We start from the raw sequence: 24,537 nt of genomic DNA, 5'->3' as shown, positions 1-24,537 counted from the left end.
GTACGAGTAGTGCAAATCAAAGGCGTACACATGCATAAAGAAATCGATTGTACAATTGATAATAATTTAGATCAACTTTAAGTCTAAAAGAAATTGATGGAATATAAGTGTCACTGTTAATATTAAACAAATTGAAAATAATTCGTAAAAAGTATCGGTAAATATCGGTGTCCATTTGCCGATACTTCCAAAAGTGGCCGATATCACCGATACCGATCCGATATATCGGTACATCCCTAACAGGAGCACTAGATCAATCGATTGTAGCAGATGTGGTAGCAAGCTGTGCATTTGGTCATTCCTTACACGGAAGAGATACCATACTATTTTTCGATCGGTATCTTTTAAATTTCACGTGGATCTAATGATAATCTTTGGAGCTAAATCATGAAGCTTCTCAACAGCTTATAGTGCTAACACTGTATGTTCATGTATCTTTCCATAACATATAGACCGATTTGAAATATGATGCATGTTCCGCAGAGATATCCTTGTTATAGGAAGTTAATGTCCTAACTTTAGTTTGAGTATCTAACTAAACTACTGGCGCAACGAAAAAGTGGAAAAATTAAACTTAAAAGGAAGTTAACCAATTTTAAAATCGCACTAAAGTGAAGGAAATTTAAAAAAAAATTGAAAAATGTATGAACTGAATTCAAAAAAAGAGCTAAAATGTAAAAATAATAAACATTTTCGAAGTCGTACCAAGCCAAACAAATTAATGTCTCATAAAATTACAACGGAAATAGTTTTATGTTAGGCGTTAATGTGTTCGGCTTGACATGACTTCAAGAATTTTTTATAGATAATATTAATGAATGCTTCTGCTTTGCTTATAAATTCTCAAAAGAAGACATTATTTCATATGCAATATAACTGTTTATCGCGAAATTGCTCCTTTCGTTATTCTGCAAATGTCGGGCGCATTCAACGTGTTCTCAGCAATGGTTTGCACTGTAAAGCTAATGTGATCTTGCAGTTCACCTACATTTTGAGGGAGTGGTGGTTTGTTGACATTGTGTATATATCTTTCACAGGGGCGCATCCACATATAGATCCACCAAATCCAAACCTTCCCAAAACTTCCTAACTCAACATACATTTGTACAGTTTCTCAATAGAACTATTCTTATTTAACAGGGAAACGACTGATGTAGCATAAAATGTGATTTTTCTCTTATAAAAATAATCTAGTTCTATCTATTTTTTCTTAAAATATAGGTGGAAGTATTTTACAATTATTTATCGTCTTTTCGGGTGCAGAATAATACCCGTTCAATACTGCATAGACGTAATGACTTGTAGTATTGGATCCCCCTTAAAAGTTGGACCCCTCCCAACAAAAATTTCTGTGTGCGCGCCTGATCCTTCACATTGCCCAACCTGATGATTTACCTTTACTAAAGCAGGATGTTTGTTGGAATTTATCATACCAACTTCGAATAGATTTCTACGTTCGTGATTCCTTATTATATCATGCACGAAACTCATGTTTCAAACTCAAATTGACCCATAAACGTCAAATTGTAAAAAAAACACAATGACTTCTCATTACTGACCGTCATTTTAGGACTCATCAACGTGCCATCTAGCAGTAGGAATATCGTGAAGTAACTTGGATACTTTCCTACTAAAGTTGAGGATGTGTTTGAAAGAATTGCACACCATATTTGATCCATGATTATGCAATACTGCTCATGCAATGTGTTTACCTCATTCGTATAATTTTGAAATGCCCTGTATTTAATCATGTTGAAACAATGCAATTTTAAATTAATTTTGTAAACCTTACACCATGGAATCTTAAACCTTGCCTTACGCTGTAGAATATTAAGCTGTGAATGATTTTAATCGAAATTACTAGTTGAGTAACCAGAAAGTAACATAATTATTATTCTTGACACTAAAAATTGTTGATTGAAAGTAATTTTGCCAATTGCCATAAAACACAAATAATACAATATTCATGATGATCCGAAAGCTTACATGATGCAACAATCTCATTTTGTTTGCTGATAAAAACTTTTGGAAACAACAACAAAGAGATTTTAAATCTAGTACTTAAAACATCATACGGATGAAAATAAATTTTACTTTCTTGTGAAATTTTCTTTGCGTGATTTAATGTGGTGAATTTTGGTGCGAAATTTCTCATGATGGTGGAGAAACAGTATGATATGTACATAGGCTGAAATATTTATAAATACAAAAATAACGGGTTTCTTTCAGGTTTCTAAACTTTACAACGTTGAGTCAACAATATCAATGAATATTCTGAAGTTGTAAACTCAGTTTTGTGTTCATTTTATAGTAGTAAATTATCTGAGCTGGGAACAAGATAATGAATAAAGATTTAAAAAGGGAATTCAGCAAAGAGAAATACCTCTTTACTAAGCGTTATTACAAGTTACTTTCCTTTACGAGTACTAAATTATACTTCATTACAATTAGAGGTTCGTTGATGCCATTTTCTGCGGTCGCTTTAAGACTTCTTTTTACACGTTTTCCCATATCATTATATGTACATATAGATGCCACAAAAAAATGGATATTGACTTACATAACTGCTTGCTTTAAAATTATTCGAAATCTGAGAGCTGATGTAAGTACAACTTTTCGTAACATGAAGGAAACCATATCATTTTAAAAACAGAGAAATTTCTATTGAATAACATACTCCGGTTTTTGACAATTAATATTGTAGATCCTTTCTTGGCGATTTCGCATCTAAAATTACATTCTGGAATCTAATCTGTTTCTGGTACCGTTTTCGTGTATAGTGTTTTACAAAAATGAACTGTTCTTGAGAACTTGTTTCAATTTTCGAAGCTACATCACTGCTATGTTTTTCTGGTAAGTTAACAACTTGGGAACCATAATCGTAGTTTTCTAATTATGATCCTGAGCACAATATCGATGTTGTATTTAAATCTGTCTGAATTAATAAATATCGTCATTCTCATTAACAACTAGTAATACTACAATTCTAAAATATACTGCTCGATGAAGACACGTCTAACTCTTCTCTAATACATCAATGTTGTGCAATTCCTTCCATGTTATTGTACAGTGCTTCCAAAATTTGTCACATCACTTTGTACATGAATCGTTTCTTAAGCTACCTTTCGTCTTTAGATTTCTTTCCCCACTGATCATTTCGTCTTGCACTACATATAAAGCTGCTACTCGGTGCTTTTATTTCCACGGTATTATTTGTCTCTTCCTGATCCATGTAAGTCTTGCTCAAGAATATCATTCCCCTTCTTCTTCTTCTTCTTTTTTTAATCACAACTTTATTTGGCCAATTTTAACGTCAAATCAAAACTTTAAACAACCAGTGGAGGTCCATATTATTATTATTATTATTATTATTATTATTATTATTATTATTATTATTATTATTATTATTATTATTATTATTTGGTCTAGGAATTAATTCGTGCGGTTTTACAAAAGATGGCGTAACTAGCTTATTGTCCCATAGTTTCGTTGATCCAAACATGCGTTGAAAACTATTGTCATTGAGCATCTTGTTTAGTATATGTCAGTTGCTTGAAGCGGAAACAACAACATTTTTTCTTCAACTGAAAATGGCGCATTTTGTGCCTGATAAAGTGTTTTTGCGGGGAGTTATTCTTCATTGCTTTAACATGAAGAAAAGTGCTACCGCAAGTCATCATATTTTAGTGGAAGTGTTTGGTGACCATGCTCTAGCTGAGCGAACGTGTCAGAAGTGGTTTGCACGGTTTAAAGGTGGTGATTTCAGCTTGGAAGACCAAAAGCAATTTGGACAGCCAAAAGAATTTGAAGATGAAGAATTGAGAGCATTGCTTGATCAGGATTCGTGTCAAACGCAGGACGAACTTGCAGAAGCATTTAGAGTTGAGCAAACAACAGTTTCCAAACGTCTCAAAGCCATAGGAATGATTCAAAAGATGTCTTATTGGGTTTCACATGAATTGAAAAGAAAGACGTTGAAAGAAGAAAAACCGTTTGCGAATTGCTGCTTCAAAGACAGAAAAGGAAGGGATTTTTGTATCGAATTGTAACTGGTGATGAGAAGGGGATTCATTACGAGAATCCTAAACGAAAAAAGGCCTGGGTGAAGCAAGGTGAACCAGGTCCTTCACAACCGAAACGAGATATTCATTGTGCAAAGGTTATGCTGTATATATGGTGGGATTTGAAACGTGTGGTGTACTATGAACTTCTGAAACTTGGTGAAACTATTAATGGACACCGCTATCGACAACAATTAATGCGTTTGAAGCAAGCTCTGGCCTGAAAACGACCAGAATGGAATAACAGGCATAATAAACTTATTTATCAAGATGATAACGCTCGACCACATGTCGCAAAACCGGTCAAAACCTATTTGGAAAATGTCGGATGGAAAGTGTTACTCCACCCGCGATATTCACCAGACACTGCTCCGTCTGACTACTACTTGATCGATTGCATGAATAACGATTTGATTGGACAGCGGTTCACTTCTTCAGAAAATATCGAAAAATGGATCTTTGATTAGATTGCGTCAAAAGATGAGGAATTCTTTCGACACGGAATCCGTAAATTGCCTGAAAGATGGGAGAAAGTAGTGGCTAGCGATGGACAATATTTTTGTTAACGTATTCATTTACTTTGTTTTTGAAATAAAGCTTCAATTTTTATTAAAAACCGCACGAATTAATTCCTAGACCAAATATTATTATTATTATTATTATTATTATTATTATTATTATTATTATTATTATTATTTGATTCTTCCACTTAAATATAATAGTGCGATAATTTTTAAAGAGAAGTGAAAGGCCACAAGATTTTGAAGAAATCTGTACTTGTTTCCCTACTTTTGCGGATGCATCCTAGTATACGTGGGCAGCGAATGTTTGCTTGATATTGTTTATGAAAACACAAACCGGTAAAACATATTTATAGAAAATGTTACACTTTAAACACCTTGCTATTTTATTTTTTATTTTTATTTTTTTTTTAAATATTAAGCTGTTCCTCCGAAATACACTAGCCTAAATCTTGTAAATATGTTTAATGCTGCCTATATATATAATATACAAATTTCATATTTACAGCTTTTATCTTGAGTTTCTTGCTATTACTAACATTCTTGCCTTTTCCATATTCACTTTTAACTAGATTTCAGTGCTCTTCAAATTAAGCTCTCCGACCAGGGATATACGCAGAAGGTGGGTCCGGATCTCTCCGAAACCCGATTTTCTGTAAACTTAATGTAGCATTAGGGATGATTTTCCAAATCTTAAATATAATTTATCCACTTATTGAATTTGGACACCCCCGGAAATAGAATCTTGCGTACGTGCCTGTCTTTGGTTGTCTTACAGTTTTCTGAAATTGGCTGAAAATTGGAGAGTGTCATGTCAGACCGAAGAACGGTCAAATACTCTTACTTTTGTTTTGTGTCTTAACTTGCAGTTCTAACACTAAAACAACATCCAAGTGCCAATATTAAAGCTTAGAAAAATAGTATATCTCTGTTATACCATCCTTATTTATTCTTCTGTTTTTGAATAAGTGAAACAATTGGATATATATTTACATTGGCTTGTTCATAGATGATTTTATTACCTTCATGTTAATTTATATGGCTACTAACACATATATACAAAATATTTGATATCCTGGAAATAATCTGCACTAGCGTTAATGGTCCGAATACATTGTATATTGACTGTATCAATCTAAAGAATTTAGTAATTATGGTACACTAAATCTGATTGCTTTATTAACTTACGTTGTCTGTTAAATATCAAATGGAAAGATACGTGATTCATTACCATCAGTCATATTGATCACTTTTTACATTGAATTTATTATATTACGAAGCAAGTATTAACAACTCTTACTGATAAAGATGATTGGGATCCAGGTCTGCTTCTAAAGATACAAAACCTCAGTTGAAGTTATGAAGGAAAGATACTGCATAATCTTGTAAATATTAAAAATGATGATGGCTGCAGAAATAGATTACGTGTTGTGTTTAGTTTCGGTTTCAATTCCAGGTAGACACTAATGATTAGCTTTCTCCGTAAATGACTTCATCGTATTGAGCGCAGTAAAACAAGTCTTAACATCTATAAATCAAGAGTTGTTAATAACTGTATTAGTCATGGGTGTCTCGACAAATTTAAATAGTGTTGTCCTTGTCCTACAGAGATAAATTTTGCAGCAAGAAATTGCTTTTGACCGTAAATGATGAGATTTAGATTTTAAAAGCATATTGCAACTGCACTTATTGCAAAACTGATTAACAACTGCTTTCAATACAAAAGAATGGAGTCAGTCATTTGGCACGTAAACCTATCTACGCTTGTGTAACACGTGGATGTCTTCAAGGATAGTGGGCATACCTCATTGCCAATTTTCGTTAGAACATTTCCTGGTTTCTCTACCAGTTCATATTTTAATCAGCATCTAAAACTTCACATCACGTTCACTTTTTGAATGAAATAGTCTTTCACTTAAATCTATTCGTATTAATAAAAACGTGTGTTCTCCTGCATTAATAAAGATTATTATTATTATTATTATTATTATTATTATTATTATTATTATTATTATTATTATTATTATTATTATTATTATTATTGTATTGAAGATTTGTATTTGCAACATATTCACTTATACTGTATAGTGAGCAAGATAGTGGTAATTTTAAGCAGAAACAAACAAACAGTTTGAAGAAGAGGAAACCCTTTAATGCAGCTTACTGTTGCTCAATATGTATTCACGTAATATTTGGGAATTCCTGTCATGTGGAGAATACCTTGTACATTAGCCCATCACATATGATCTTTGCATTTTTTGATACTACATGCCGCCTGACTGTCCTAAGCACAGTCGTTTTAGACCTAATCTGGACCAAAGTTACGTTTTCCATTTTCACACACTCATAACTTGGACAGGAAGCCGCTCATTTATCATTCGTTACCATTAGCCTAGAAGGTATAACTGTGATACGTTAAAGAAGTCGTATCATTTAAATTCTTCTTCTGAGAGTTTATTCTGTACTGAGACAAAATAGATGAATCACACATGTGCATCTCTCTTACTTTTGAATTCTAAGTGTTCTTCTAACTTGAACGATGTACTATTATTTTTGATTGTTGAAATCTTGTACTTGATTTTTGTTCATTTCCCTCATTCAAAGTTTGATAAAATAGTGAAATACTTTAGTTTGTTTGGGAGTCACCCTTGCGCCGCTACTGCACTGTATCTGTTTGTACTGTACATTAATGGAATCTGCGACTAAAAATAATGGACATTCTCTTTTACTCGTCTTCGATCCGACGTTTTGTTCTTGAGTTATGGCTGTTTTTACATTTACCCGACAAATTTTCGGGTGATCAAGACGCCAAAAGAAGGCATACCCAGATTGGTCTGTACTTTTCGTTTTATCTCGGTGTCAGAAATCATCTCCCGACATTTGTTATATTAATTACCTTACACCCGGTATATACGGGCTCCATTTTATGTACGTATAAAGGCACCAAATTTGTTTAGTAACGTAAATTGCTAAGCTGTGAAAACGACTTTACTAAAGAAACACATCTTAGTTCTTGTAATACAGTTTTTGGTAAACAAAAGAAGCTAAATACCGGTATATATTAATAAGTCAATATAGCTATATTTTAGAAATACAATTGACACTGATTATTCAAACACTGCTCTATAATACACAGGATCAATCAAATTTGTAAATAAAGAGCATTAAAATCTTGAATTGTTTTAACTGCGTTATATCGATTGCGCTCAGTTTCTGAAAGTCTTTTGGCATTAAATGAGTAGAGCACGAAAAAATCTTATTATCTTATTAAATAGACCTACATGTTAATTGCTTTACTGGCTTTATACGTATTTTATGAAAAGTGATTATACTCTTTACCTGTTCTCTGCCAACAACAACTGTATGGACGTATAATACAAAACTGATATACAGAAAAAAATTAAAAATATTTATAACGTGATATTTTGCAGGCCGCCTTTTATAAGGGCGCACTGTATCCTTCACAGTTTCTTTACCAGTAGCCACTATAGCCTATGAATTTACTATACAAAACCGGTATACAGAAGAACAACTAAAACCACAGGGCGCACTGTACTCTTCACGAAATATTTATCAACAGTAACAGTACTATTTACTTATTGGACAGACTGTACTATATAGAAGAATAACTAAAATCGTTTACCTTTGATGTGGTTTCGCAAGATCACCTTCGTAAAGGGCGCACTATACCCTTCACGGGTACTTTACCAACTGTAACAGTATGTATTCATTGTACAGAAATGTGCCATACAGAAGAATAAATAAAACAGTTTATCTTTGATGTGGTTTCGCAAGGGCGCCTTAAGTAAAGGGCGCCTTAAGTAAAGGGCGCACTGTACCCTTCACGGGTTCTTTACCAATAACAACTTAAGAATTTATTATTAAAAAAAGAACTTGTACAGGGCGCACCGGGACACATCTCAGTGTCCCGGTGGGCCAGCACGGGCCTGATTTAAAGGAGTAAATGAAAATAAAAAGTAATTCAAGTATATCCGAAAAACGAGCTTCGTTTGTAGTTTACTTCTGATCTACTGTGTAGTGTATTATTGTCTGATCTGTTTTACAGACACACAAATGAAATAGTTTTTCCGTACTGAAAAAAACTGCGTAATTCCATCGAAATTTCGAGTTCGAACTTCAGCCTCGTTGCTGACGTCCCCAGTAAACTGCAATCAATGAATCAGTCGATTTCGAACTGGCTTTTCTTACGTCATTACAAGATTTCTTAGCGTGACAGCCTTGTCAGAATGTATCATACATGCGTAGTTGCGAAATATCGATATCCGTAAAACTGGAAACCGGAGAGTTGGAAATCAATGGTTGTTGATAAATATGTTATTATAATAGTTTCCATTAAAAAAAAAAAAAAGATTTTGAGTACATTACAGTAGAAAACAAATAGAGAAAATTCCAGTATTTGGAACCAAGGGTAGAAGAAGAAGAAGAAAACAAGTGCAAAACTCGATCGCTTCCAGCAATTCAGTTTAGTAACGCATTATTTCCAATCGTTGCTTTACTGATTTTACGTAGGGGGCACGTAGTGGTTGCTTAGTTCGATTCCAAGCCATGTGAGTGTGATAGTCAACATTGTTTCTTGGAGAATCTAATCATATTTCTCTCGTTTCCTTCCACTGCACTGTTCTAATTCACTAAGTCTTTCATATTCAGCTTCTTTAACCTGCAGGCCACATTAAAGATTTCATTCCATTTTTCTTTCTATTTATTTACTTATTTAGCATGATATTGCATTTTATTTTCTATGACATCTGGTAGCTCAGCATCCACTTAGCGAACCAAAGAAGCAAATTCACATCAATTTTCGTAAATGTATACATAGATACAGAAGAAAATTAAACAGTGAGCTATAAAACGCTCTGTAATTTAGTTCTTAATATCCTTGTTATTGAAATTTTTACTATCCTTACCAGTGACTGGAGTGGTGATGAAGCTTATATGCACTTTTTTTTAGAGACTGAATGGAATGTACGAATACTTTCTCGTTTACTTTGTAACCCACGTTTTAGTTAAGAGACAAACCTTGACAGTATCAGTGGGAGTATTTCCTTGTAGCCAAAAGATAGAACGACTTCCCGGTGCCCTTGGGATGGATGGAACTCACTACCAAAAAGGAATTTACCACAGTGACAACAAATATTGGGTTGTTTATTCGTGCATTATTGCTTCATCTCATTGAGACACACTCGAATTGCAAATATTCCTAAATCGTATATCAAAAGAAAACAAATCTTTAATGGCCATGAATATATGAATTGGACACAATTACCTATAGAGTTTCCATTGTACATTTTATTAAATATTATGTATTGAAAGTACAGTTTTGGCGCAATAGCACTTTGAGAACCAGAAGCTACCAATCGGCTTGTGGCATTCATGCTTTTAGGGTGGTTAAGTGTTGAGTTGATTTTGAGTTTAACGTCCCTTTGCAGCAGAGACGGCTATATGAGACGAGACCTACTGATTAACGTGGAATCCGAACTACATGAGCTCTCGCCAGGAATCGAACCCGGGTCTCCCATGCAAAAGGCACGTACGCTAACCACTTAGCCACGAAGGAGCTTTAGCTTGATAAGCGGTCAGCACATCGTTTCCCCTCGCTAATTATGCTGGGGTTTAGACGAATTCTTTCTTTCAAGTAACTCATTAATTCACTTTGTTAAGTCGCAATTTGAAACCTTTTTGTCAGACTGCATGTATGATACCTTTGGGGTATCGTTATTTTCTGAATGCAGTCACTTTTGGTGTTGTAGTATTAGAATTTCAAATCTTGTGTCGTTTTGAAATTATTATAAACTTGAAAATAACACCGAAGTCGTAGCTTTACGAAATACATTTAACGAAATTTATTTTATAAAATTAAAACACAGAAAGCCTTTAATGAATAAATTATACTTTCGCTGTTTTATCCTTGTTTTATTTATCATAATTAAATTTTAATTAAAACTTGTGTTTAAATAAATAAAACAGTTTAATTTATTTAATTGCATATAAATCTCCGTGAACGCTATATGAAATCATCCATAGAAAACCTTCGATATGTTTACTAATTTGTTTCATACCTCAAGTACTAGGCCAGAACTCTAGGAGTTTGGTGCCTAGACGTCAGGGACTTCAGTATCCTAGACAAAATCAGTTATAGTTATTTTTCCATAAATTATTCGAATATTGAAAAGAGCTCCCCCGTGGCTATAATGGTATACGTGCCTTGAGCGCGAGAGACCCAGGTTCGATTCCCGGAGGGAGCTGAGGTGATTCGGAATCTGTTTTAATGTGCAAGTCCACGTCTCATATAGCTTCGCTACTCAAATGGGCGCTAAACTCTAATCCATCCGTCCAATATACGCTGGTGAAGAAAACGTCATTTCCGCTTCCTGTTTAGCTAGCTGGTTCCAAACAAATCAGCTTTGAGCGTGTTATATAAATAAGTTTACGTGGTACACGCCTCTGAAAATGATTTGTTTTGCTTTCGAATATAACCATGGTATTTTAAGAGAGATATGCAAAGTTTTTAATTTTCCCAAGAATGAAATTAGAAATATTGTACTATATAAAATATTAGAGAAACAATAACAAAACCACACTGTAAAAGAAGCGATATAACGATTAATTATTTATTGGGCGAACAAGATATATATCTCAATCTTTTTGAAGGACACTTTCTCTCCTTGCATATTCTGCCAGAAATAAATTAAAATACACATATTTTTACCAAAAACTCCCTTTGCTCTGTCTATTTGTTCGTTTGTGACATTTACTCAGAACACTGTAATATTGTTTCTCAGTAAACTGATAACTGAATCACGAGTTGAAGGACATACTATAATCTTCGAACAGTACCTGCCCCAGCATGGACAGTGATACTCGCCTGCCTCCGCTCTTTCCGAGCCTCACCAGCGCAAGTTCGATAACAATTTTACTCTTGTGGTAATATATATGTGCAAAAATTTGAAACTCTGATACAATTGAGATTTGCAGGCAATGGGCGATTTTAAAATTGGTAAACCGGTCTTACACATACACTATGTGATCAAAAGTATCCGGACACCTGGCAGAGAATGACTTACAAGTTCGTGGCGTCCTCCAATGGTACTGCTGGAATTGAATATGGTGTTGGCTCACCCTTAGCCTTGATGACAGCTTCCACTCTCGCAGGCATACTTTCAATCAGGTGCTGGAACGTTTCTTGAGGAATGGCAGCCCATACTTCACGGAGTGCTGAACTGAGGAGAGGTATCGATGTAGGTCGGTGAGGCCTGGCACGAAGTCGGCGTTTCAAAACATCCCAAAGGTGTTCTATAGGATTCAAGTCAGGACTCTGTGTAGACCAGTCCATCACAGGGATGTTATGGTCGTGTAACCACTCTGTCACAGGCCGTGCAGTATGAACAGATGCTCGATCGTGTTGAAAGATGCAATCGCCAAGCCCGAATTGCTCTTCAACAATGGGAAGCAAGAAGGTGCTTAAAACATCAATGTAGGCCTGCGCTGTGAGAGTGCCACGCAAAACAACAAGGGGTGCAAGCCCCCTCCAAGAAAAACACGACCACACCAGAACACCACCACCTCCGAATTTTTCTGTTTGTACTACACGTGGTGATAGATGGCATTCACCGGGCATTCGCCATGCCTACACCCTGCCATCGGATCGCCACATTGTGTACCGCGATTCGTCACTCCACACAACGTTTTTACACTGTTCAATCGTGCAATGTCTACGCTTCTTACACCAAACGAGGCGTCGTTTGGCATTTATCTGTGTGATGTGTGGCTTATGAGCAAGGACGCCGATTTTTCTGTAAATTTGGGGGAGGGGGGCATTCAGATGCAGAAGGTATGTATATGAGGATTTCAAGACAAATTGCATTCAAATTATGCCATTATGCCAAATATTGTATATTCATAAATACAATAGGAGGGCCCCCGGGTTCTCACTAGGATCGGCGCCCTTGCTTATGAGCAGCAGCTCGACGGCCCATGATTTAATTTAAAATTGACATCCTGTATGGAATATATATTTGTAACATCCAGTAGATTATTATTATTATTATTAATGATTTTCATTTCTTTGGTAGGAAGAGACGATGTCCAGCAAACCCAGTCACGATAGTGAGGAAGTGGAGATGCGAATAGACTTAGAGGAGCCTACGAATGAGGTTTTGGAATACGCACGAATAGAACTCAATGAAACACCCGAAGTGAAGGAAAGAGCAGTTGAAGAATTTAGGAATATGATTGAAGGTATATACATAGTTTCTCTTTTATAGTACTGCATATTGCTTTTTGATTTTAGATCACTATTTTTATAATATTCTGCCTACTATTAAAATATTTCCTTGAATGATAAGATGAAAATCTTTTGAATGAACTTTAGTACGAATTAACGTGCAACTCAATGCATGCTCTAGGAAAGATGAAAATAATAATAATAATAATAATAATAATAATAATAATAATAATAATAATAATAATAATAATAATAATAATAATAATAATAATAGAAATGTCTTAGAACAGATAAGAATATTTTCAAAACTAACAAATCAAATTATACTAATTAGAATCACCCATTATATGACACAACAAGCAATGAACTTTCGTTTACATCATTATCATCATCATAGGTATTCTGCCCTTACTGGCAGGTCAGTTGCAGCAGCTGAGAAACTTCCATGCTCCACGGTCCTCTGTTAACCTCTTCGTCTTCACGCATGATCTTTCTGTTTTTATATCATCCATTAATTGTAGTTTCCTTCGCCCTCTCCCTCTCTTTGTTGCCACCATACCTCTACGACGTCCCTCATACAATTTCTTCTTAAGCAATGTCCCAACCAGTTTCTCTTCTTCTTAACAATATCTGAAAGTGTTCTTTTCTCACCCACTATTTCCAATTCCCCTCTCATTCCTTTTCCGCTCGACCCAACTAATTCTTTCCATTCTTCTCCACACCCACATTTCGAAGGCTTCCAGTCGTTTTCATCACTTTTACGTAATGTTTACGTTTCCGCCCCGTACAGCACAACATTCCACATGAAGCATTTTATGAGTCTTTTTCTTAACTCTTTATTCAAGGTCCCACAAAAAGAGTTTTCTTTCTCCTAAAGGCTTCTTTCGCCATTCCTATCCTTGCTTTTATTTTACGTTCGCACTTCATGGCATTACTAAGAATACTTCCCAGATATCGAAAACTACTCACTTGTTCTATTTTCCCCCCTTCCACTTTTATATTTCATACAGACCTCCTCGTTCCAATCACCTTGGCTTTTGTCATTCTAACATTAATTTTCATCTCATATTCTTCAAAGCCCGTCCTCAGGTTTTCTAACATTTTATTGATTTCCTTTTCAGTTGTGAAACAAGCGCCATATCGTCTGCAAATCTTATGCATCTTATCATTCTTCCTCCTACCGAAATGCTGTCATTATCATATAAACTCTTTTTCACTATCTCTTCTAGATAGACATTAGTGTTGGCGAGAGGCATCATCCTTGTCAAACTCCTCTTCCAGTTGCACTCTCTTCCGTCAGTTCTTCCCCTATCCTAACACTTACTTGTTGGTTCATGAATAAGTTTCTTATGAGTCTTCAATCTTTCCACTCCAACCTTATCTTCTTTAGAACTCTCAACAATTCCCAATTCACGCGGTCAAAAGCCTTTTCTAGATCAATAAATACAATATACACCTCTTTGTCTTTTTCTATAAATCTTTCATCGCCCTTAATAATCCAATAACAGCTCTTGTGCCCTTACCTCTTCTGAACCCGAACTGCTCCTCCTCAACTTCTTTATTTGTTTTTCCGTATAACCTTCTGTTCAATTTCGTTTATGGGCCGCGGTGGCTCAGTGGTAGAGCGTTCACTTCTGGTACTAGGTCCCGGGTTCGATCCCAGCCCCCGCCAAATGAACTTTGTGGTGGACGAACACCGTGTGTGTGGGTTTTCTCGGGGTTCTCCCGTTTCTCCCACTTTCTTCAGTCCACCATTTCATTCATTACTCATCATCACCATCTCCTTTAGCCTAACTGGCATAATCGTGGGACGTAAAACTCGAAGATTTCATTTCATTCTTTTTTTCAATTTCGTTTACAAGTTGAACATAAATCATAACAATGGATTTGAAATTATCTCAGTATATTGTACCAAATCATATTTAGAGATAAGTTAATTGTAACTGAAAGGAAGCTATCTTCATGTTTGGAAAGATTTTTACCATTGTCTTTGCTTTGTTAAAATTGTTTTATCATCAAATTAGACGTAATATAATACCATACCTTCATTTACGTTCCTGTCAAACACTGCCTTTAGTTGAACAATGGACAAACATTCAACAAATATACTACAGAACTATTTTTCAAATATAGTCCCTCAACTTAACAGAATTTTATATACAGGCGTGTGTCAACGATAGAGGTCCAATATATCCGTAAAGATAATATCGGTCACATTTCTACTTCCCTGTTTCAATTTCGAAGAAAAATCATGACGCAGCATTTTACATCATTACTCCCCTGCAATCATTGTTAAAACGATATGGATTGGAGACAATGACCATGAAAATACCAAGTAACGACCTTACGTTATTAATCTCAAATCCTACAGCACGAATAATAACTTTAAATAAAGGCACGCCTGTGCGTATACAGAGGAGGATGCGGAAGAATTTTCTTTCAAAATAGTAGATGACAAGAAAAGACATCAATTTAGAACACAAGAAGAGATACAGGAAAGATTAAGACAAACCGCTAAAACTTTTAACATTGACCTTTTTAATATAAATCCTTATTTACCGGAATACCAGCGAATAGCTGTAGGCAACTTATAAAAATAGAGCGATGTTTTTTTATACAGTCCAGAGGATATAGGTTATTTTAGGGGATACGAACATAAAATACGCATAGATAAAAGTGCGTCATTCCATCACCGTTCCCCACCTATTCCATTAAGAGTCAGAGGCCAAATTGATAAGCAGATACAACAACTGTTAGATGCCAAAATCATAACTGAGACAGACGAGTAATTACTCTTCGCCTCTAATTGCGATTAAAAAGCCAAACAGTTCAGAATTCAGACTTGTGTTAAATCTCCAGGCATGTAATAGTTACACCAAATATTTAAGCATACCATTCCAGTCTATAGAAGACGTTTTGCAGGTTTTAAAAGGGAAAACCATAATTTGAACCTTGGATATTTCTCAATCGTACTTCCCAATCTTACTGCATCCCAAAAGCACTAAATACATGACTTTGAGGTGAATCATACACGCAAAAACTATAAATTTCTTAGATGCATAATGGGCCATTCCTCAACCTCCCAATCTTTGACTATCGTAATTAAAATGCTGTTAGACGGCTTACCAAAATACATTACCAAATGACATTGTGTTTGGTACATATGCGTGGGAACAACAACTCTCAGATTTGGAACTTTTATTCCAAATATTACGGAAACATGACTTTAGAGCCAATCCCAAGGAGACTCACTCGCTACATAGAGAACTCACAGTATTAGGCTTCCTTGTTTCCGGAGAAAAGGTAAGCATCTCACCGAAAATAGCAAATAAGATCAAGAATTTTAAGAAGCCGACCACTAAACGAATACTCAAGAGCTTTATAGGCCTTTGCTCTTATCTTCGGAGTCATATTAAGGACTTCACGATCAAGGTACAACCGTTTCAACAGCTCCTTACTAAAAATGCTAAATTTAAATGGACCGAAAAACACGATGAATTATTTGAGGAGCTGAAAGAAGACATTTTGAATACCCGATCTCTCTACCATTTCGACGAAAACTTAGAGATAAAACTTTACACAGATGCGAGCTCTCATCGGTTGGGAGCCTTATTAGCCTGTTATAACCCCAAAACTAACGAAGAAAGGATTGTTTCGTACTGCAGCCGTCGCATTACAAAGATCGAAATCAAAAGTTCAGTCTGGCAAAAAGAACTATACGCTATTATTTATGCTCTGCGTAATTTCAGATATTTCCTACTTAATCGTAAATTTAAATTGTTTACAGACGCAAAATGTCTAACTTCTCTGCGTACGCTCCCGGACAGGGTAGAAAAATACACATGCTATAGACTTTTCTTAGCTGACTATAATTTTGATATCTGCCACATTGAAGGAAAGAACACACCCGGCCGATATCATCAGCCACTTAGAACAAAATAGCAATGATACTCCAGAACCCACGGACCCACGTCAGGCAACCGAGGATTTGCATGCATACAGATCCAATTCTCTAGAAGAACCCATTTTTCCAATACAATCAGGATCTATGAAGAACTTAGGGAAGAACAGCGCAAAGATGACGCATACGCTGACATAATATCAGTTTTGTAAGGGAGAGAACCGACAAAGAGTTCTACCATGAGAGCAGCTAAGTATTTTCGCTTAAAAGACAACCTACTGTGTCGTACACAGAAACATCCAGAACTTGGACTAATTTATCTTTTGTGTATCCCGAAAAGTTTGGCAGGACATTGGTTCGAATCTATGCACAAAGATCCGTCAGCGCCTCATTTCGGGTTTTCGAAAACATATAAGACCGTCCTCAATAAGTACTACATGCCAAACATGAAATCGTAGAATAAAGAACTGCAGGGAGTGTCAACTCCTAAAGAAACTCCCGAAAAAGCCACAAGGAGAATTCCTTCATCACCCGCCAGGCCTTATAGGAGAACGATGGATGTTTGACGGTTTAGGATCTTATCAACACAAAGAGGGGAAACCAAAATACGTTTTAGTTGCCATTGAAACAAGCACTCGTTATAGAGTGACAAAAGCTGTTAATAACATCACAGCAGATACCATTGAACAATTCTTACTGGAAGGAATTATTTTAAAATTTGAAGCCTTTCGTTTCCTTCATCTGAACAAACACCCAGTCTACAGAGTGAAGAAACTTCAAGAACTAGCAGAAATATATAATTTTGAATTTAAGTTCTGCCGTGCTTTTAATCACCAGGGTGTAAGATTAGTTGAGGTCATGAACAAAACTACATAATTCTTTAAAAATTTTCGTCCAACAAAATCATGAAACGTGGCCAAAGCTATTACCTCGCATCACTTTTGGTTTACAGTTCCGTCCAACTAGGAACGAAGAAATCAAGCTTCTTTTTAATGTACGGGTACGAACGTATCAGCGATTGCCAATTACAGACTACTCCTCAGCTACAGCTGGAACGAGACCAACTTGTAAAACTAAGAGAAAAAAATACGGCAAAATTTACTAAAGGCTCACGAACAGCAAAAGAAGTATTTTGACAAGAAACATAAGCAAGAAACCTTCCACAATTGAGATAAAGTATTAATTTACTTCCCCTTTCGAAGGGTCGGAGAGTCATCACAATGGACCGACAGGTACTGCGGGCCGGCCACAATACTTTGAAAGCTAAATAATAATTTCTACCGAGTTCGCATGCCTGGCAATTTGAGGGAGACAGAACAGAATATTTCCATCGACAGAATTAAACCATATTATGACGCCGAAGAACATATTCAGGGGTAATGATGACGAACGCAACAGCTAGGAAGAAGAATAGAAGAGATAAGAAGAGAGGAACACAATAACATGATTCCAGCAGATACGAATCAGCGACACGCGACGAGCACTCTTCATGTTTCACCGGCAGAAATATATATATAGGAGACAGCAACAAAAATACGGAGTATCAGTAAACAAGATATGAAATACGATAAGGCTAACTATTTGAAGTGACCAAATCTAGTACATACCTCACTATTCATATTGCAACAGATCCCTTTTCCTTTTCACTCTTTTTCCACACCTCCATTCTGCCATTTCGACTGCATACTTACAACTTCCTTCAACGCACAAAATTGGAAGCCAGCATTTTTCTTTCCGCCTCAAGCGACTAAACTTCACAAAGCCAGCAACAACATTTTTTTCGCTCTTCCGCCGCGAATCATATAATTGTCACGAACACAATAATGTATATATATAGAGTGTTCAGAAATTCAGGATTTCCAGTTGACAAACTTTCTTCCGGCATGCATACGTTTATCATAGTAGTGACTTTAACCATTATTTTTTTTCTACGCCTCGGGGATGTAAGGTTCTGCATGTCCCCATAACATGTGATAACCATGTGTACTACACGTGTTAATAATAAAAACAACGCAGACGACGGACCCGAAGAGGAGTCACCGACATTCGCCAGCAGTCGGCAAGACGGAGATCACCGATGATAGCCGACACTCCAGGATAAAAGAGTGTGGCACGCATCATCGAGCATCAATCTACCCAAGTTGATCAAAAGAACCTAAACCCCTCTCACGACGCCTGGTTACCGAGAGGTCCCTATCCTTAAGCCCTAAGAAGCACGGTCGTTGGGTTCCTTTTCTCTCTCACGACGCCCGGTCACCGAGAGAGACACCTAAGCTTAACCTCTCTCACGACGCCTGGACACCGAGAGGTACTTCACCTGCAAAAGCCCTAAGACACTTCGTCATTGGGTTCCTTTCTTTATCTTACCCAAATTATTGGTGGAACTGTTTATTGTATACCTTTTGTATTTAAGAAGACAATTTTATAATAAAAGGTGATGGGAAAGTCCAAATTCCTGTGTACAGTAATTGCTCTACCTCTTTAGACTGAAAGAATATTACAATATAGAAATAAAAGGATGTTTATTAAATTAAATATTTCAAAATAATCTTTAAAAATACTTACAATTAAAGTATTTTTTAACTTCCACTCGCGACCCCTTAGTAGGGGTTGAGAAACTTCGCTTTAAAGTGAAACGCCATTGTTTCATACGTAATGATATTTTCAAGTACAGAATACACTTTGTTTATAATTTACATAATGATAAACGTAAGATTCGTTTGTAAATAAATTGAAACCATACACATATTTGTGATTAAAATCTTTTCTTTCGAATTTGAGAACTAAAGGTTAGTGTAAGTATCTTCATTTTTTCCCGGTACGTAGAAGCTTTCAAGTCTGTTGTATCATATCTGCTATGTAAGTAAAAACAAGTTTCATCGTCCTGAAATTTTGCTAATCAAACTAATGCCAAATGAAAGTTATGACAATGGAATAGTTAACCCATTAAGAGTCAAATATAAATGCACTGCTGTAAGATTAGAAATTAGATTTAAATGTTTCTGTGGAGTCTCCACTTCATGAAGATGGTCAAAAGCTCATTTAAAAAATAAAGTGTAAGTTTAAGAGAAAATGAACTACTTTCCGTATATTGACCAGCTACACTTCGCGAGTTCTGGCCGTTACTGTATTATTTTAAGCGTTTAAACACTTCTCGTGGCCACTGCTCATCATATGATACGAGTTAATGGGACAATAAAGTTAAACTGGAGCTGTGGAAACTCATGCACTGCTTGGATTTAAGTTGAACGTCCTTTCAGCACAGAAGCTATATGTGACGTCGATCTACAGTTTAAGTTGGAATCTAAACCACCGCAATGCGTTTAAATTTCAAAACCTTTGTGAGTTTTATCTTTTACCTATAAATAATAATAAAAAAACATTGTTCTAAATCAGTGATGATCAGTGTATAACGCACTACAGGTAAGGACAAATTAAGAACTATACTTCGGAGGTACTTTCCTTCGTCCCTTTGGAGGTGAATTAACGATTTGCTGAACGTATACATGTATATTTTCTGACTCTATGTTTAATTTTGCGTGGCTTGCTTCTTGTCTCAAATGTCTCGGCCAATTAGGGGCTGAACTACCAATATTTGAAAATAATCTATGCAGGCCCGCAACTAGAGAAGGGCTAGAGGGGCCTGCCCCCCTAAAGTTTCTGTGAACCCCCAGACTTCAATACAAAATGCCATCATTAATACAAAAAAAAAAAAACACAATTTATATATTTGTAAGAGAATCTTTAATGACAGCCCCCTAACTTATTCATGCCCCCCCCAAACCTCTGTGGCAGGTGGCGGACCTGAATCTATGAAATCTGCATTTTCCTAAAAACTGACCGGTACAAACGACTTTACTTTACAGAATGGACTTTGTAATCAAAAGTTAAAAAAAAAAATTAAGATTAAATATCAAGAATCGATTGAGATATACGGTATAATGATGGCCATCTACTCTTCCTGTTAAACGTGGAGTTGAAAAGGAAGGTACAATTCTGGTTTTTACTTTTATAAGCGGACAGAGTGAAGTATACTCGCTGGCCGCCATTAGGCCATTACTATTCTAAAGAAAGTTACAAATTGGATGTTGATTGATGATGATTATAATAAAAACATATAAGAAAATACACTATACTGCAAATGGTACTCATTAAGTCGTATGTATAAAATGACAGCAGTCAAGTGGCCATATCATCAGCTTGTGTAAGATAAATCTAGTTGTGAAACTCAATTAGAACTGTTCCCAAGTTGATGTCCTGTGCAACTCTTATTTACGAATAAAGTTAGCAAAATAGTTATACGAAATATTTATCTCGCAAATTTTGTTCTATTTTGTTTCAGAGTCTGGAATGGTTAGTCGAAAGGACGATGAATTTCTAATAAGATTCCTTAGGCCTCGTAGATACGATGTGGAGAAAGCTTTCGAATTGGTGAGTTATCTATAGTTTATATTTTGTTCATTAAAATTACTATATCCATGTTGAATTGAATAAGTTGTGTTTATCATGAATTCAACAAAGAACTATGTAAATGAATCTCTTTCTTATTTACACATAGAGACCATTCTTTCCGGATGTGTGTAACTCAATGTAGTGCGTTTACGCGTAAAAATCGATAGTCTACGTTTACACGTCAACAACTCGTTGACAATATAAACATTGTAGAGTACGTAATCTATCTAGAAATGCGTAATCAATCTGATATGTCAATTTTAAATCCTCCAATAAATTGGAAAGTCCTTTCATATCAGAAGGCTAGTTGGAAAGCAGAGAGAAACAGTTTAAATGGACGAAATGAGATTGGAAGTTGTTTCTCTCAAAAAGTAAAGTAAAAACAAAAAGATCTATTTTTCTTTATAACGAGATAGTGTGCACAACTGAAAATACTTTGGCTTAAGATTACATGTGGGATGCCACAAGGTTCCTGTTTGGGGCCTCTCCTATTTTTAATATATATAAATGATCTAGTAAACATCAAACTAAATGGTACCTCAGTATTATTCACTGATGATATGTATATATCATACACAGCGGGAAATAAAAATGCATTAGAAAATATAATACAGCAGGATCTAAATCTACTGCAGGATTGGTTGAATTGCAATAAACTTTCACTAAATGTAGAAAAAACTGTATATATAAGTTTTCATAAGAAAACAGATATCCATGTAGACCATAATATAAATATTTATTTGCAAGGTCGACAAATAAGAAGAGTCACTGAAACTAAATGCATAGGAATAATAATTAATCAGCATCTTGAATGGGGACCACACATAGCATTTTTGTGTTAATAAAATCTTACCAATAACAGGGGTGCTTAATAGATTTAGAAATATATGATCGCCGAACCTTAAAAAGAAATATATCTATGCATATGTACACTCTCATCTAACTTACATGAACATATAGGGACGTTCAAACAGAAGTGCACTGCATCCACTACATATTTTGCATTACGTACCCTCTACAATCTGCCACGTTTAAACCCAAATTTAAATACTTATAGAATATCTAAAATATCACCAATAGATTATTTAGCCAAAGAATTAGCTAGGTATTTTATGTTTAATGTTATGAATAATAATATACATCATAATATAATAGTAAATAGAAATAGTGACTTTCATAATTATGAGACAAGAAATAAAGAACAAATACATGCGGAATCTTATTCATCAAAATTATACGGAACAGGAGGGGTTAAGGGTGTACGTCATAAAATGCTTCAACGAAATTCCAACTGAATACAAACCGTTGAAATCAAAATCATTATTCAGAAAACGGATAAGAGAGCTAATTATTATGGCAAAAACTATGAATATGAAGTGTAATTGTATAAGGAACAGCATTTTAAAAAAAGTAGCAAGTAAATAGAAGGATAAACTCAATAGATGTTGTCTTAGTTTTATTCTTGTACATGTATATTTATTATAAGCAGTTCAATTTTGTGTTTCAATATGTATAAGCAATGTAACTGTATTGCCCCTTAAAGTGAGTTCAAGAATCGTTGCGGCCTGGAGTCTGATATAAATAAATTAATTAATTAATTAAAAAAAAGGAAAAGATTAAAATAGCACTGTAGTGCTACTTATAGTCAGGTTGACAAAATATCTGTACTTCGTAATATTACGTATGTTTTGGGAATAAATATGTTTGTAGCAAACAGTGGTGTAAATTGTTGATGCTTTCAGAAAATATTGTTAATGTGTGATATTAGTGAATTCTTAGTTGTAAGGTTAGTTAAAATAATAATCTTTCGTAACTTTTGGAAAGACCAATACAAAACCTGTTTCTTTTAATTAAAAGAAATAAAATCTTTTAGTTTTACATCCCATCGTTACGTCATAGGCTAAAGAAGACGGGGATAATAAGAAATGAATGATGGTGAAATGAAAAAAGTGAGAGGAAATATAACTAAAAAAAAAAACACTGTTTTTCTCTACCACAAAGCTTGCTTAGATCTTTTAAATAAAATTGAAACGAACCTAAAGTATCTCAGTTTCTTTGTATTGTATTTTCCGGGAGAGTTATACAGTTTTCTATAATAATATTTTATATAATTAATCATTGTGATTAATGTTATTTGTTTCACTGTTCTTTCGAATTCGGGAATCTCTTTCAAATTTATGCAGATTGATAATATAGATTCATCATTAATAACTAGCATATAATGTTTCTTTGGGAGAAATATAAAATTATCTCTTTTTATAAATCGTTTTAAATTAGTGTTTTTACATTTTACTAGCAAAGCTTTTATGACGCGAGATTAATAGAGTGTGTGGAACACATTATTACCTGAATTTCAAGTTCTTTCCGCGGATACTCTTCTTTAAAGCTAGGTTTTAAAAGACTCATTGTTTTTCAACAACAGTGGTATGTGTCTATATATTTTTTAAAACCTTTTTCTCACTATAGTGTAATTTTGTTACTGAACTAATATCTAAATTAAACCTGTTCCTATATTTTGGTATTTGGTCCTGCAATCTTCTAGGTTGCAATGTCCTCCAACATGATGTAAGTTCTAGTTCTAGTTATCTCCCTTTCGGGAGATTTATAAAGAAAGTCCCGGCCTTATAGCCCAGTGAACTGCTTCACTAAATTTATTTTAATTATTTTTGAAAACACAGATTTGTTTAGAATGTCGCGTTCCAACATGGACGAATTCGCCTGTTCTAAGTAAATTTGTTTTCACAATATTTGTAAAATTGCTTGGGGGTTAGAGACTCAGGGCATATAAAAAAAGATGTAATAATATATAAGAATTGTGAAGAAGTTAAATTTTGTCAAAATTTAAAATTATGTATAAATTCACAATTGCACAATTAAAAGAGCATGACACTTCAGGTGTAAAGATGTCCGTCGCCATCTTGTTCCCCTCCGATGTAAGTTTAAACCCTATGTGTAGATCTACAATGTTGCCGAATGAAACACTGTTGCCAATTGATGTACAAATTTACTCCTAATCTGTAATTTTTTTGTATGGCCTAAACTATGTATAATAAAGTATTTACAATCTTAGATTTTGTTTCTAGTAAAGTAACTGGTAATGATCGTATTCCAGTCATTCTTACGGTTTCCTTTGTTAATATTGATAAGCAGTTTTATTTTTGTCCTAGTATAATAAGCTTTAAATACTTTCCTTTCAGTGTTAGTAGTAGCCCGAGTTAACATTTACGTGCAGTTTTACTATACGGATCCATAGTATAAGTAGTAGCAGGCCGTAGCCAGCCCAAAAATTTAGAGTGACCCGATCCAATCATATTATACTTCATCATCATATTATAATTCATTTGCAAGCATACCGTAAAA

The 24,537-nt window shown here is 35.0% G+C and overlaps 1 protein-coding gene across 2 annotated transcripts in view; it reads left to right on the top strand.

Annotated features, from left to right (window-relative positions):
* Positions 1–24,537, top strand: part of LOC145693312 (clavesin-1-like) — a 208,184-nt gene that overhangs the window by 124,926 nt on the left and 58,721 nt on the right. For both annotated transcript variants that reach the window (XM_081769186.1, XM_081769183.1), the window contains exons 2-3: positions 12,673–12,838; positions 21,068–21,156. In XM_081769186.1, coding sequence (XP_081625312.1) covers positions 12,673–12,838; positions 21,068–21,156 — 255 coding nt within the window. The remainder of the gene's footprint in view (positions 1–12,672; positions 12,839–21,067; positions 21,157–24,537) is intronic.

Source organism: Thermobia domestica, chromosome 8, assembly GCF_964235325.1.
Source record: "Thermobia domestica chromosome 8, izTheDome1.hap1.1, whole genome shotgun sequence".
Classification (NCBI taxonomy): domain Eukaryota; kingdom Metazoa; phylum Arthropoda; class Insecta; order Zygentoma; family Lepismatidae; genus Thermobia; species Thermobia domestica.
This window is presented reverse-complemented; position numbering and strand designations above follow the sequence as displayed.